This window comes from Microchirus variegatus (genome assembly GCF_963457635.1).
Source record: "Microchirus variegatus genome assembly, chromosome: 19".
In the NCBI taxonomy this organism is placed as follows: Eukaryota; Metazoa; Chordata; class Actinopteri; order Pleuronectiformes; family Soleidae; genus Microchirus; species Microchirus variegatus.
Genome location: NC_139820.1, coordinates 21796325 through 21809414, shown reverse-complemented (window position 1 = coordinate 21809414; position 13090 = coordinate 21796325). Strand labels below are relative to the sequence as shown.

The following is a 13090-nucleotide window of genomic DNA, read 5'->3' as shown; positions in this document are numbered from 1 at the left end:
AGCGATGGAGCAAAACGTCCGCGTTTTAAATCTGTTGCACCACCAAATTAAGTGCAAAGTCAATGGTGAACTAACGATTATCGGAGCTCGCCCCCTACAGTTTTGGAGCACGTATTTTTACGACACCGCAGTAAACATCCATTGTCTAACCCTAGACAGTAGGGGGCAGCAGAGACAGGCTCCAATCTCTCCAATCACAGCAAGACCAGATTTGCGGCGGGGAGTCGTGACAAAGCTATTTTTAAACATTGTTAAAACAATGTTTTGATAATGAGTAGCAGTGCATCCACCGTTCCAGAGGGGGGAGCTGCGCTTCTGAGAGCTGGTGTGCTGAATAGTACTGGCCAATCACAAGACTCTGTCTTCTGGGGGTCAGAGTTCACTCTGAAACATCGCGGCTGACGAACACTGTCAGAAAAGAGGATCTCAATCGGCTCGTTTACAACAACTAGGAGGTTTTTGACCATAAAAACAAGTTAATATAGTAGACCTCCATAACTAACATACATGTGCAACAGGACCACTCTATGTGACCTTTAAATCAGGCAAAAAATCCGGCATTGTTCAGTTTCCCGGTGAAAACTCGCTGTGATGGCCGATGGAGTTAAGACCACGGCCGTCTGTAGCGAGCAGTGAAAAGGATCAAAGTAAAGCAGATGAATGCACCGGTGTCAAGGTGAATGAGACTCTCACCAAGTGTCGCTGCACTCAAAGTCTTTATAGAGTGTTTATTACGCTTTATTGGACTGTAATGTGTACAGTTCCGACGTCGTAGATGTATTTTATGAAAGATGCAAGAGAATACAGCATAATGAACTTTAAATGACTTGGCCGTGCCTCTGCACCTGCACACATTATCCCCGCAGCGCAACCGAGGAGGCACGAGACGACGGCAACAGCAGAGCTGGAAAAAAAATCAATGGGAATCAATGGCAATTGCAGGATTATTGCTGCTAAAAACAGCTCAGCAGAGCAATTACAGGGAACTGTTTGCTGCCGTCTTAAGTAGGTGAGGAAGCAGAGCGGCAGAGTCCACGCGTGATTGTTTAGTTATTGGCTTTAATTTCCGTCCACGTGACAAACAGGAGACAGAGGAACAAGTGTTTTCAGAGATACACGAGTGTTCATTGCTCTCTGTGCTAACTGGTACTAAACATGATTTATTATCTATAATATAGTGGTTTGAAGATGTTCTTGTGGACACTGAGTCACTCCTCCGGAGTTGGAGGTTGGGGCCAAGAAAAGAAAGATACTTTAACGACGATATTATATCGATGGAACCAAGAGAGAATTATTCCAGAGATAACTGGTTTTTCATTAGTTTGCCTGCTGTTCCCACGTGTATTTAGTTTGTTTTCCTTAAATTGATTAGGGTTATTGATTTTCTTCAGGCAATGCTAGTTTAGCTCTTTTTTTTTCGAAGAGTCCTATAGTTATATATATATATTATTTCCACTGCAAAGGGGCAGAACATTTCCAGAAACTTTAAAATGGTTGGTTGCTTGGTTGGATGATTGGTTGGTTGGATGTTGGGTTGGTTGGTTGGTTGGTTGGGTTGGTTGGTTGCTTGGTGGGTTGGTTGCTTGGTTGGATGATTGGATGGTGGGTTGGTTGAATAGTGGGATGGTTGGTTGGTTGGTTGGTTGGTTGGTTGGTGGATTGATTGGTTGGATGATTGGATGGTTGCTTGGTTGGTAGAACTGTATTTGCTTCAAATCTGATTGTTTTACTCAAAGATAATGCCTCAAACTATTACCTACTAACTATATTATATTATCACATTTTTAATGGACATTTTTACCCAATAAACTCCCATTAATTCCCACTCACTCACTCACTCTTCTACCGTTTTATCCTCCACATGTTTTGCAAACTTCGTCGGGTCGTATCATCGAGAATCGCCTGACAAAACAAGACTAACTTTTCTGAAGTTAGCCTCAGACTGCGCTCGCTGATTGTTGTACAAAAGGGGAAAAAAAGAAAAACACGGATAAGCCACTTCAGAGACGGGAACTCTGGAGTCCGTCATCAGACGTCGGACAAAACCTCCTCATCCTAACGCTCCCTCACTAACAGAAAAGCACAAGGGAGAACTTTAGATTTCCAAGTTTCTGCAGCACGGCGTGTGGAGGTAATTGGTTGCCGAGGGCTTCCAGTAGCAGCTCAGGGACTGCTGTTTAACCGACTGAGGAAATCACCTGACGCTGCTGCTGCGGAGTGAGCGGCGTCTTTGAAAAGGGATTTTTCAGCTTGTTTGCGCTGCCAATCAAAGCCTTAAACCAACAATATTCTCTGTATGGAGTGAATATTATCGCCTAATCTCACAGTTTTTAAGTTCTCATGAAGTTGCTGTTGCACTTATTCTATTTTATCTGGTACATCATGATGATCGTCATACCTGCCGTATTTGCCTTTGTATGACGTCCGTCTTTGACGTCTAACCACACTAACTTTTACTTGTACTCACACGTGAAGATTACCAAGACGGTGCGGAGGAGGAGGTTGACGGCCATCTCCCATCTCTCTGAGACTCGGGCCAAGACGGGAGGTATGAGGATCTCAGCGGGAACGTAGAACTGCAGGGCAAAGGAGATGAGGATGCCGAAGGAGTACAGAAGCTTCACCGCCTGATAAGTCCTGGAGAGAACGAGAGGGGGAGGAAAGTCAACGCTGAGCATCTGAGCCTGATAACTCACACAAATCTGTAATTACAGTCTTTCAGTTTCTGGATTAACTGAGTCATTGATTGGTTTATTAAAAGTCAGGGAAAAAAGCTGATAAAATGTCAAAATTACGACCAAAATTATTCAGTTTTAATGTAAAAAAATCTTTGTTACACTTAGAAAAGAAACCAGAAAATACTTATATACATATATATTTAGTAACCGATAAACTGATTAAACGTTGCAGTCCCACATGTATGTGCACTTTTAAAAAATGCAATTAACAATTAATTCGATTATATTAAAGTATTTTTGTCCCAAAACTGAAATAATGATGTTTTCAAACCAAAATGGTTTTAATGATTTCCTTGATATAAGACACAAAGGAAGCGGAAAATGTATTGATTAACTGATTAAACGTTAATTAACAATTAATTTCAAAACCTATTCATTTGTTCATTATATTAAAGTTTTTAGTGCCATTAAATGTCAGAAAAGTTTAAAATGTTCATTGATTTGTCCACAAACCAAAATGACTCAGTTTTTATCGATTTATTTATTAAATGATTAAACGTTAATTATATTTAAGTTTTTTGGGCCATAGAATGTCAGAAAAATGTTTATAATATAATTGTTTTGTCCACAAACCAAAATTACTACAGTTTTTAATAATTTTTTGATATAAGAAGCGGAAAATATGAACAACTAAGAAGCTGAAAAATTAGCTAGAGCTTGTTTTAATCATTTAAGCCTAAAATTGAGCCTTAAAAATCACTGGCTTTGTTTAACGTGTGCGTGTTTGTAAAAAGAACATAACTGGATGTGAGCTCTCACCAGCAGTTTGGCAGGTTGAGCGTGATGCTGCCGCCGATGCTCTCGCCGAAGCACATGTACCCAATGGTGCCGAGGCTGATGTAGAGGAAGGTGACGATGCCCATCCCCACGTACAGAAGCATAGGGAAGCTCTGAGGACGCTGCATCTTGTTCTCCAGGGGAAGAACCTGACCAAAGACAAGTTTGAACGACGTTAGACTATAAAATCACCCAGAGAAGGTTACAGCTGGAAATCCTCCTCCTCTGTGTATTTGCTTTCTTACTTAAGTTTTTAAGATTAAAAACCCCTACAGTAACGATGATACAGACGATGAAAATGGCCGTACGTACCACTCCGATGCCTTCAAAGGCAAAGATGGCCGTCCCGAAGAAGAGAGGGTAGTCCTTCGCCCTGCCCACTTTAGGGAGTTCGATGGGATACGGGATGTTCTGGAGGAAAGAAAACGTCATGGGTCACCTTCCGTTAATCTTTATTTATAGAAGTGATGATAACCATCGGGTTTTGTGTTGGACTTTCCCCTATAAGTTTGTCGATCACCTTGTTCTGGTCCCGTTTGGACGACATACCGTTCTCCTTTTACTTCATTTGATGACGACAGTTTTAAGTCTACAGTTTAGTCTTTGCCACTTTATCTCCTAATCAGACAAACTTTTTATGACTGGAAACTGAAGTTTTGGCAATTTTTTACTCTCCCTGCACCAAATTCCACAGAGAAAATCCCAGATTTTTAGTTCAAATGTGTAAACCCCCCCCCCCCTTGAATACCTTCCTTCATATTTACCTTTGAGGTAAATCACTGATTTTCTCTGTGGACTTTGGTGCAGGGAGAGTGACGCGTTCACACAGATGTGTTACAAACATGCAGAAAACACACCCGTGAGCCTCCTGGCAAATGACACGAATGCGTTTTTAAACCTTGTTTTAAAAACAGATTTTGGAGGAAACTTCACTTCAAAAGACAATATTAGAGCAATATAGAGTCACATTACTCTTATAATGCAGTAAATAATGGAAAAGTTGATAAAAACACGGCAACTGTGGACTGTTTTGGGACAATGTTGGAGACTTTCTGCTCTAGTTTTCCCCTAAATCACCTGCTCAGGTGGTGACTCATCAGTAACCACTTTCTAAGGTTTCTGATGCAAGAAATTACTTTTTTCCCCTGTCCATTTTTCAGTAAACACACGTCTGCTGTGAGTGAGAAGCTGCAGGAAGAAATAATCCACAGCTGGAGAACATCAGGCAATCTGGAGCCTCTGTCACTAACACTCGTCCTGTTATCCATAACAACGGCCTGAACCAATCAGCAACGGGTTAAAGGGGTTGGATGTAAAAGTCATAACTTATCCTCAAAGGGGAAAAAGGCTTTTTGTTATAGTCGCGATCGCAACAGCATTTTTGAATAGAAACAACCATAAATATACATTAAAACCTGAGTCAAGACATGTTTTTTGCACCATCAGTAACTTTAGTTCCATGGTTCCCAACCTGGGGTTCCGAGAGATTTGAGATTTGAAAAAAAGACAAATGGAAAAAAAGACCATTTCAGACAAATGTTTACGTGACTCCCGATTGTTAAAATGAGTCTCTAAAGTAACGCTGAACTTGAGGCGCACATACACAGTACACAGGTACGCTGGTTATTTGTAGCGCTGTTTTTTTCCTTTAATAAACAGACCGTTCCAGTTCCACTGTAGGCGCGCTAAAAGAGCTAACAGAGCTAACTGGTAAACGGTGCCTGGCTCCGGTGCCACGGCACGTAAACATGACATCACGCACGTCTTTTTACGGTCAGTTGTGATGGAAACGCATCAATGTGTGTTAACGTTGACGCCGCTAAACCTCGTTAACGCGGGAAAGAAATGTCCGAAAGTGCTCCATTTTACCAAAGACACCAGCCGATAACTACACTCTACTCACCCAGCGTCACCGTTAGTCAGTATTCATTATTATTATTATTGATCATGGTTTACCATGAGGGAGTAGAAGTAGATGAGGACCAGGCTGATGGTCATGACCAGGTTGGCCACCAGGGACAGCGGAGCCAGGTACTTGAGGTTGGGCGTGAAGACCAGCAGGATGACGGCGGGCAGGAAGCACAGCATGTAGAGGCGCGAGTCGAAGCTCGGCACCACCACCTGCGTCTGGTTGGTGTAGTTCACGTGGCAGTTGAACGTGGTGGCGTTGGCCGCCTCGACCACCTGGTGGCAGCAGAGAGGAAGGAGGAGAGAGGAGCAGCGGGAGATCAGAAGGAAGAACAAGTTAATATTAGCAAATATTGGCACCCGTGATGACTTTTCCTGGTGTTAAAAGCTCTTTCTTTGATAAATACATGACATTTGCCAATATTTTCAATGGAACCAATGGATATTTAAGTGGATCATCTCCTGAATTTCAAAAATTCATTAAAATGATTCCTTAAGAGGTTTGCTAATATTTTCAACAGATCCTTGTTCAGGGTGATGCCGACTATTATGATAGTAAATTTCAAGTCATTCCGAGATACTTTTTGTTTTCGAGAAGAAAGTCAGCTCACTGTCAAAGTGCATCAGGGCAAATGTATCATTTCCTGAATTTCAAAAATTCATTAAAATTATTCCTTAAGAGGTTTGCAAATTCTTTCAACGGATCTTTGTTCAGGGTGATGCCGACTATTATGATGGTGAATTTCAAGTCATTCTGAGATACTTTTTGTTTTTGAGAAGAAAGTCAGCTCACTGTCAAAGTGCATCAGGGCAAATGGATAATTTCCTGATTTACAAAAATTCATTAAAATTATTCATTTTTGCAAATATTTTCAGTGGATCCTTGTTCAAAGTGATGCTGACTATATACATTATGCCCTATCATTCTTGACTTGCTACAGTGTGGATGATGCATGTACCAGATGCCACTGTGGCGGTCAGACACCACCATCTAGTGGTAAGAAACTAAACTACAGCGTAAATATTTGCTTGAAATCAAATTAGCCGCAAGTGACATAATACAAACACATAAAAGGCAAATTATTATTATTATTGTTCATATCATTACTGGTTTATACTTTAACAACAGATGAAACATGAAGTCAAATGTTCTTTTTCAACCGCCACAAGGGGTCAGACGGTGGTTTTTTAAAAGGTCAGGAGTCCATATTGAGGCAGTTGGTACCTTTTATCATATCATATGTGCAGCTAATGGAAAAATCCACACAGAGATCTGTAACACGTGTACAACGTCATCTTCTCTGTTTTGTGGTGTAACGTTACAGCGCCACTTGCAGTCCTGGCATATGTACTACAGCGTTTTAAGACGGTTTTGATGCCGTCTTATAACCTTTTAATTATCTATCATTATCTATTCATCTACTAAATTATTCATTCTTGTTGTTTTTGCGTGTTCTGTGTTCCCTGTTATAGTTATAGTATCTTTCTATGTCGTTCTTTCTTAGAAATACATGTATATTATTTATTATCTTTATCTTTACTAATAAAGGACTAATCTTATCTTATCTTAGCAGTTAACACACACACACGTGGATCAGTCCCTTGACATGTGCTGATTTGTTTTTGTTGTTTTAATATTCTTTTTATTTTTAATCCTCTGCTGTGCAGGACGGGGGTCAAAGGTCACAGCGCTCACAGACAAAGTAAACACACTCCTGTGTGAGGTCACAGGTATGTGACTGGAGAAAATCAAAATAAACTGCGTGTATTCACATATCTGCTGTGGTATGTGTAAACTTTGAACGTACACTGAAGTTTCACAGACGCGACGCGACCGTTGCGCAAGGGTGGAAACTGCCGCTTGGACCAAGAGTGACCTGTGTGTGACTGAGCTGAGGCCAGGAGTCCACAGACGGAGTGAACACACACACAAAACAACGTAAAAACAGAGCAGCGTGGGGTCAAAGACACGGTGACCTGTGTGTTACACAGACACTGTAAACAAGCAGCGACAGGTTTCAGGGCCTTTAACAGAATATGCAAAGGCTTTAAAAGCCATAAATGCAATAAAAAAAATTTAAAAAACTGCTCAAACCATGCACTAGATTGATGCGCATGCTTCACATCGTCTCCTCTGTTTTTTCCTTTATTTCTGTGGCGAGGTTACAGCGCCACACACAGGCCTGGCATGTGTACTACAGCGTTTTTACTAGAGTCGTTTTGTACATTTCTTAAAAAACGACGTCGCGAAAAAGATCGTACGGTGAGAGTTCCGTCTGCCGAGGTTGTGAGGTCATCTTCACACTTAGCTTTAGGCTAAAGCGTCTACTTTGAAAGTAAAAATACATGCAACGCTATGTTACATACTTTGAGAGGAGGGCTACAGGGTGCAACGGTCGAAAGCATGCTGCCAACTAGTGGCTGGAGGCTTAAATACAAGAAATAGCGCCAACGTTAGCGCACGTTAGCGCATGACGTGTTTCCATGACGACTGGCTGGAAAAAGATGCGTGTGATGTCATGTTTACGTGCCGCGGCAGCAGAGTCCAGACACCGTTCGTTTACCAGTTAGCTCCGTTAGCTTCGTTAGCTCCTTTAGCGCCGCCTACAGTCAAACTGGAGCGGTCTGTTGATTAAACAAAGATATGAGCAGCGCTACAGATAACCAGCGTACCTGCGTACGCCTCTGTTTTTAAAGGTTAGCGTTACTTTAGAGACTCATTTTAACAATCGGGAGTCACGTAAACATGACGTCACGCTCATCTTTTTCCCGTCAGTTGTCATGAAAACGCGTTAGCGTTGACGCCGTTAACGAGTCAACGTGCCCAGCACTAAATAAAACTAATTTCCTACCAAAAACCTGTCTCCTGGGGACAACTTGAGGAAGTAGCAGTTGAGGAAAAGATTTTTGAGTGAGTGGCTGAGGATAAAGTGTGGATCAGTTTAACCCTGCAGAGGTTAAGGGTCGGTGTTTAACGTTGTATACGATGTGTGAAGTGTGTGTGCGTGTGTGATCTTGACCTGCTTGACGTTGTCACTGAGGAAGACGAAGTAGACGCAGCAGAAGCCGAGCTGAGTGATGATGAGGAACAAGTTCACCGTTCGTCTGAAGAAGAAAGAGCGGCGAGAGAAGTCAGGGAGAAGGTGAGAATCGGCCATGATACAATCTACAAAGTCATATACTGTGTATATACACACACACATGAACCATGTGACCTTTTTTTTAAATATTTCAGGTTCCACATTTTGGGACATACGTTTTGTTTCTCTATTAGACAAACATGAACCACTTCTCTATTTAAAGTCTTTGTAATGAGCTAAACTAACTTCCCGCTGCAAACAATGAGTAGTTTCTGCCTCGTCGTAAGCCTCTGAAACTGAAAATGGAGCATTAAACGTTAAAAATGGAATCGTCAAATCATGTACACGACTTACTTTCCCCACAGCGAGTGTCTCCTCAGCCACGGAACACTTTCCATCCCGTGCTGCACCGCCTCGCCGTAGGTCAGAGACGGCACATTCACCCTGCACCGGAAAATCAATCACTTTATTTACAGACACACATGAGTTATTCAATAAGTAAAAATAATGTGTTATTTTATAATTTTTGTGACAGCGTTACAGCGCCACGTACAGATTAAAACCCAGATGAGAGCAAATGACATCATTTGAGTAAGAATATGAAATTAAAGAGTCATGTCATATTTGTGAATGAGTTGATTTGGAAAAACACTGGACAAGGGTTTCACCAGTTAGGAGAACTCGCAAAACAACGGAAATGTCGTGAATATTAAGCGGTAAATACTATACGAATTATTCTTTCCAGCAGTGAAATCAGCGGTATTGTCATGTCGGACCTGATTTCCTCTGCTGTATTTCAGACCCGATAACACCAGGTCGGTGGCGTTTTTTTCCCCGCTAACAGCCAGTAGGGGGCGCTGGAGACAGTCCCCACTCTCCCCACAACAAGTCATTTAACCATCACACTGACGCTGAAGTTGTTAAATGAGGGTAGAAACGGCTTCTTTCCTTGTGTAACCTTGTGTGTGAACAGCATCGCGTGATGACTTTGTGAAAATAAGTCAACAACACTTACAGTGCCTACTTTGTGGTCTCTTTGGTGTATTTATATAATTTCTGACTCTATAAAGTCTCTCTCGAGAGTGTAATCTGTCAGCCGGCAAAAGAGCAAACAAGTCACTCTTGGCTCAGGAGGACGCTACGCAAACACGCTACGAAAAAAGAAAAGCATACGCACGGAAAAACATTTGAGCTGCGTTAGCGTGAGTGAACTCACACTTACTTTGCACTGAGGTGGTGGGAACATAAGACCAGCAGCCTCATACAGTGGACTGCAATCACACCCATGCACAGCAGACTGATGGGCCCCAGCTGCACAGAGGAAGAAGAAAAAAGACATTTAATCTTCTCAACATTACCAAAAAACACTGCATGAAGGGTTAGCCTTCGTACCCTTAGGGCTAACCCTAACCCACTGAGAAAACCAGAGATAGCACTAAAGAGAGTCCAAACCTCCGATTAAACCCGTATCTTATTTATAAAATCATTTATCTTATCAGGTCTACACTTTTACTTTAAAACACAATAGGTCGTCTGTCATTCGTTTATGACATTTTAGTTAAAAGCTGCCGGAGCTTCCTCCTGTTGTCAGTAATTTCCCGTTCAGGTAGCGTTTATGCCACTTTACCCTAAGCCCGTTTCAACGGTGAATGCACAATTAATTACAATTAATTACGCACGTTAACGCATGACGCGTTTCCATGACGACTGACCGGAAAAAAGACACTTGTGACGTCATGTTTACGTGCCACGACACCGGAGTCCTGGCACCGCTTACCAGTTAGCTCCATTAGCTGCATTAGGTCGTTTAGCACCGTTAGCGCACCTACAGTCGAGCTGGAGCACTGCGCGTGTGTGTGCCTCTGTTTTTAAAGTTTAGCGTTATTTTAGAGACTAATTTTAACAACACGAAGTCACGTAAACATGACGCACGTCTTTAAACTAGTCATTACCTAGTTTGAGGCCTGTCACGTGACCTGTTGGACATCTATGCCGCTAACAGACTGAATATCTGAATACGGCAGTGCCATGTCACCTGCTACGATTACATGATAACATGTGGGTGAACTTACCACCAGACCTGCATTTTTGACGGCCAGAGGCAGACCCAGCAGCCCGGTGCCGATGTTTCCCTTCAGGAGGTGAATCAGAGTCTGACAAAAACTGGAGAAAAAAAAACAAACAAAAGATCTGTATTAGATAGAACACAAACACATTTTTCGGCTTAATTTCCATCATCAACAGACTTGCATATACAAATATACATATGTATATATATGTATGTATGAGTGTATATATATATATATATATATATATATATACACACACATGTATATTATACATGTATATATATATATATATATATATATATATACATATACATGTAAATACACTCATATATACACGTGTGTGTGTGTGTATATATATCTACACACACACACTAGGGCTGTCAAAATTAATGCATCAACGCAGGATGATTAATTTGTGGAATTAACGCAGTCATTTTGTGGGTTTAGTACCCCCAAGAAAACCATTTAACTTTTTATTTTGTTTATGTTGTTATGTTTATAATGTGCGTTATTTACAGTGTAATGTATATTTTTTACTATTTTTTATATACGTTTTTTAAAGTTATTTACAGTATTTTATTGTGCTTTACATTTATATTTTCACATACTTTATTTATCTTTCCGTTCCTACAACAATTTAAAGAGAAAATTCAAATTTTTCTGGCATATTTACAGATTGGTAATTAATTGTGATTAATCCACAGCTACCCCGTGATTAATCAGATTACACATCTTTAATCTTTTGACAGCCCTAATATACACACATAAAGTGGATGTAAAGCTGCAAACAGGTTTTCTCTGAACTCTGAAGTTTGTGCTTCTCAAACACTGTGAATACACGCTAAAAATCAAACATAATCTAACGTTTATGAGCTGCATTACACTATCTTAAAATACACTTATTGAAAGTTAAATGAAAGAAATTATGTGTGTGTGTTACTATAAATAAGGTCAAAATCTGCTTTGTAAACTTTCTTAAATTTAACATGTATAATATGTATAGTATATGTTGTGCGTTTTCAAACAATGCAGAAGCTTTTAAAAACAGGAACAGTCGTCGCAGATACCAAAATATCCAAGATATGTAGATAATATTTACATGTAAGTGTGTTAGAGACAATGACATGGACTATAAATATGGGGAAATTTGGCTATGACAAATAATTAGGCTCATCATATAAGATTTTGATTTTACAATATAATACTTACGAAGTTCCCGTCCGTCCTCCAAAGCGCTCGTAGGTCCGCTGAGGTCTGGACGGTCCTGGGGGGGAGGGGCACAGAGCGTCCATCTCTGATGGGTGATGGTCAGAAAACAACGACCCTGAGACAAAGAGAGAGAGGAAAAAAAGAACGATTATTTCTCCGTCTGCTGGAGAAGACGACGACAACCCTGTCCAGTCTGTCGTAATCTCCTTCTCGTCTTGAAACAACGTGTATGACTGTTTTTTTCCTTTATTTGCTTTTATTAATATCTATTCAAGAAAAACAGGATCAGGTTCGTGATCATGAGTAAAGTCGTCACCTTTACTCATAAGATTCAAACAAGGTCTAGTCTTACTCATATTCATATTCACAGGGTTCCTCGCAATACAACACACAGACCACGACACAACAATATATTGCTATATGCTATAAATGTCACCTCGACGTGATGATGTTCTCAAACGTTCTTGTTTTTCGCCTCAATTTGATAATTAACATTATCGATATTTGCCCTGGCGTATCCACGAGGAAGGACGACGGTGTACGACCAAACCGAGAGGAGGAGGCGCTTTTATTTTTTTAATAAAAAAAAAATAAATAAAAAAAATAAAAAAAATAAAAAAATATTATATTATTATTGAAAAAATAAATACAAAAATGTATTAATAAATGAATAAACGGGGGAGTCTGTATCCTGTTAAGGACATATAATATAGGAATATAATAATAATTAAAAAAAAAATTAAATTAAAAAAAATTATTAAATAAACTGGGGAGGATTTCTTTGGCTTTTTTATTGTTAAATGAATATATATTTAAGTGTTAGAAACATGAAATTGACTGTAAATATGGTCAAACTGCGATAACACAAAACATTAAAGAAGTGCTATCAAGTGACATTTTTTGAAAATAGCATTTTTGTGCGTGTTTTTTTATATTAGCGTATATTTCACAAATGTTTTCAATGTAGTTAACCTTTAAAGCCAGGAAAGGTCAAATAACAGATACTTTAGCGCAATGTGCTCACGTTCAAACTTTGACCTCAGGAGAAAGTCGACTCATTTGCCACTGGGTTTTTTTATCACTGAATAATATCATTTCAATTCATTTCGTAAAAAAATATAGCTGGAAAAAAACATAAAAATCCAACTTTTTTCCATTATTTGCATATTTTTTATATTTACACAATACAAACTGAAAGGAAAAGACGCAAGCAAACATCCTCGAGGAGGAACAGTATAGACTCAGACTCTATTATATGTACTGTATATGTATATACATATGTTATGTATATTTCATCTGAATCCATATT

General features: G+C 39.9%; 1 protein-coding gene across 1 annotated transcript in view; it reads right to left on the bottom strand.

Annotated features, from left to right (window-relative positions):
* The window catches only part of slc36a1 (solute carrier family 36 member 1), a 33402-nt gene that overhangs the window by 15726 nt on the left and 4586 nt on the right, over positions 1 to 13090 (bottom strand). The window contains exons 3-11 of the mRNA XM_083905814.1: positions 11782 to 11896; positions 10576 to 10666; positions 9726 to 9814; positions 8858 to 8947; positions 8444 to 8528; positions 5472 to 5699; positions 3828 to 3926; positions 3498 to 3664; positions 2468 to 2637 (exon numbers count right to left, since the gene is read on the bottom strand). Coding sequence (XP_083761940.1) covers positions 2468 to 2637; positions 3498 to 3664; positions 3828 to 3926; positions 5472 to 5699; positions 8444 to 8528; positions 8858 to 8947; positions 9726 to 9814; positions 10576 to 10666; positions 11782 to 11896 — 1134 coding nt within the window. The remainder of the gene's footprint in view (positions 1 to 2467; positions 2638 to 3497; positions 3665 to 3827; positions 3927 to 5471; positions 5700 to 8443; positions 8529 to 8857; positions 8948 to 9725; positions 9815 to 10575; positions 10667 to 11781; positions 11897 to 13090) is intronic.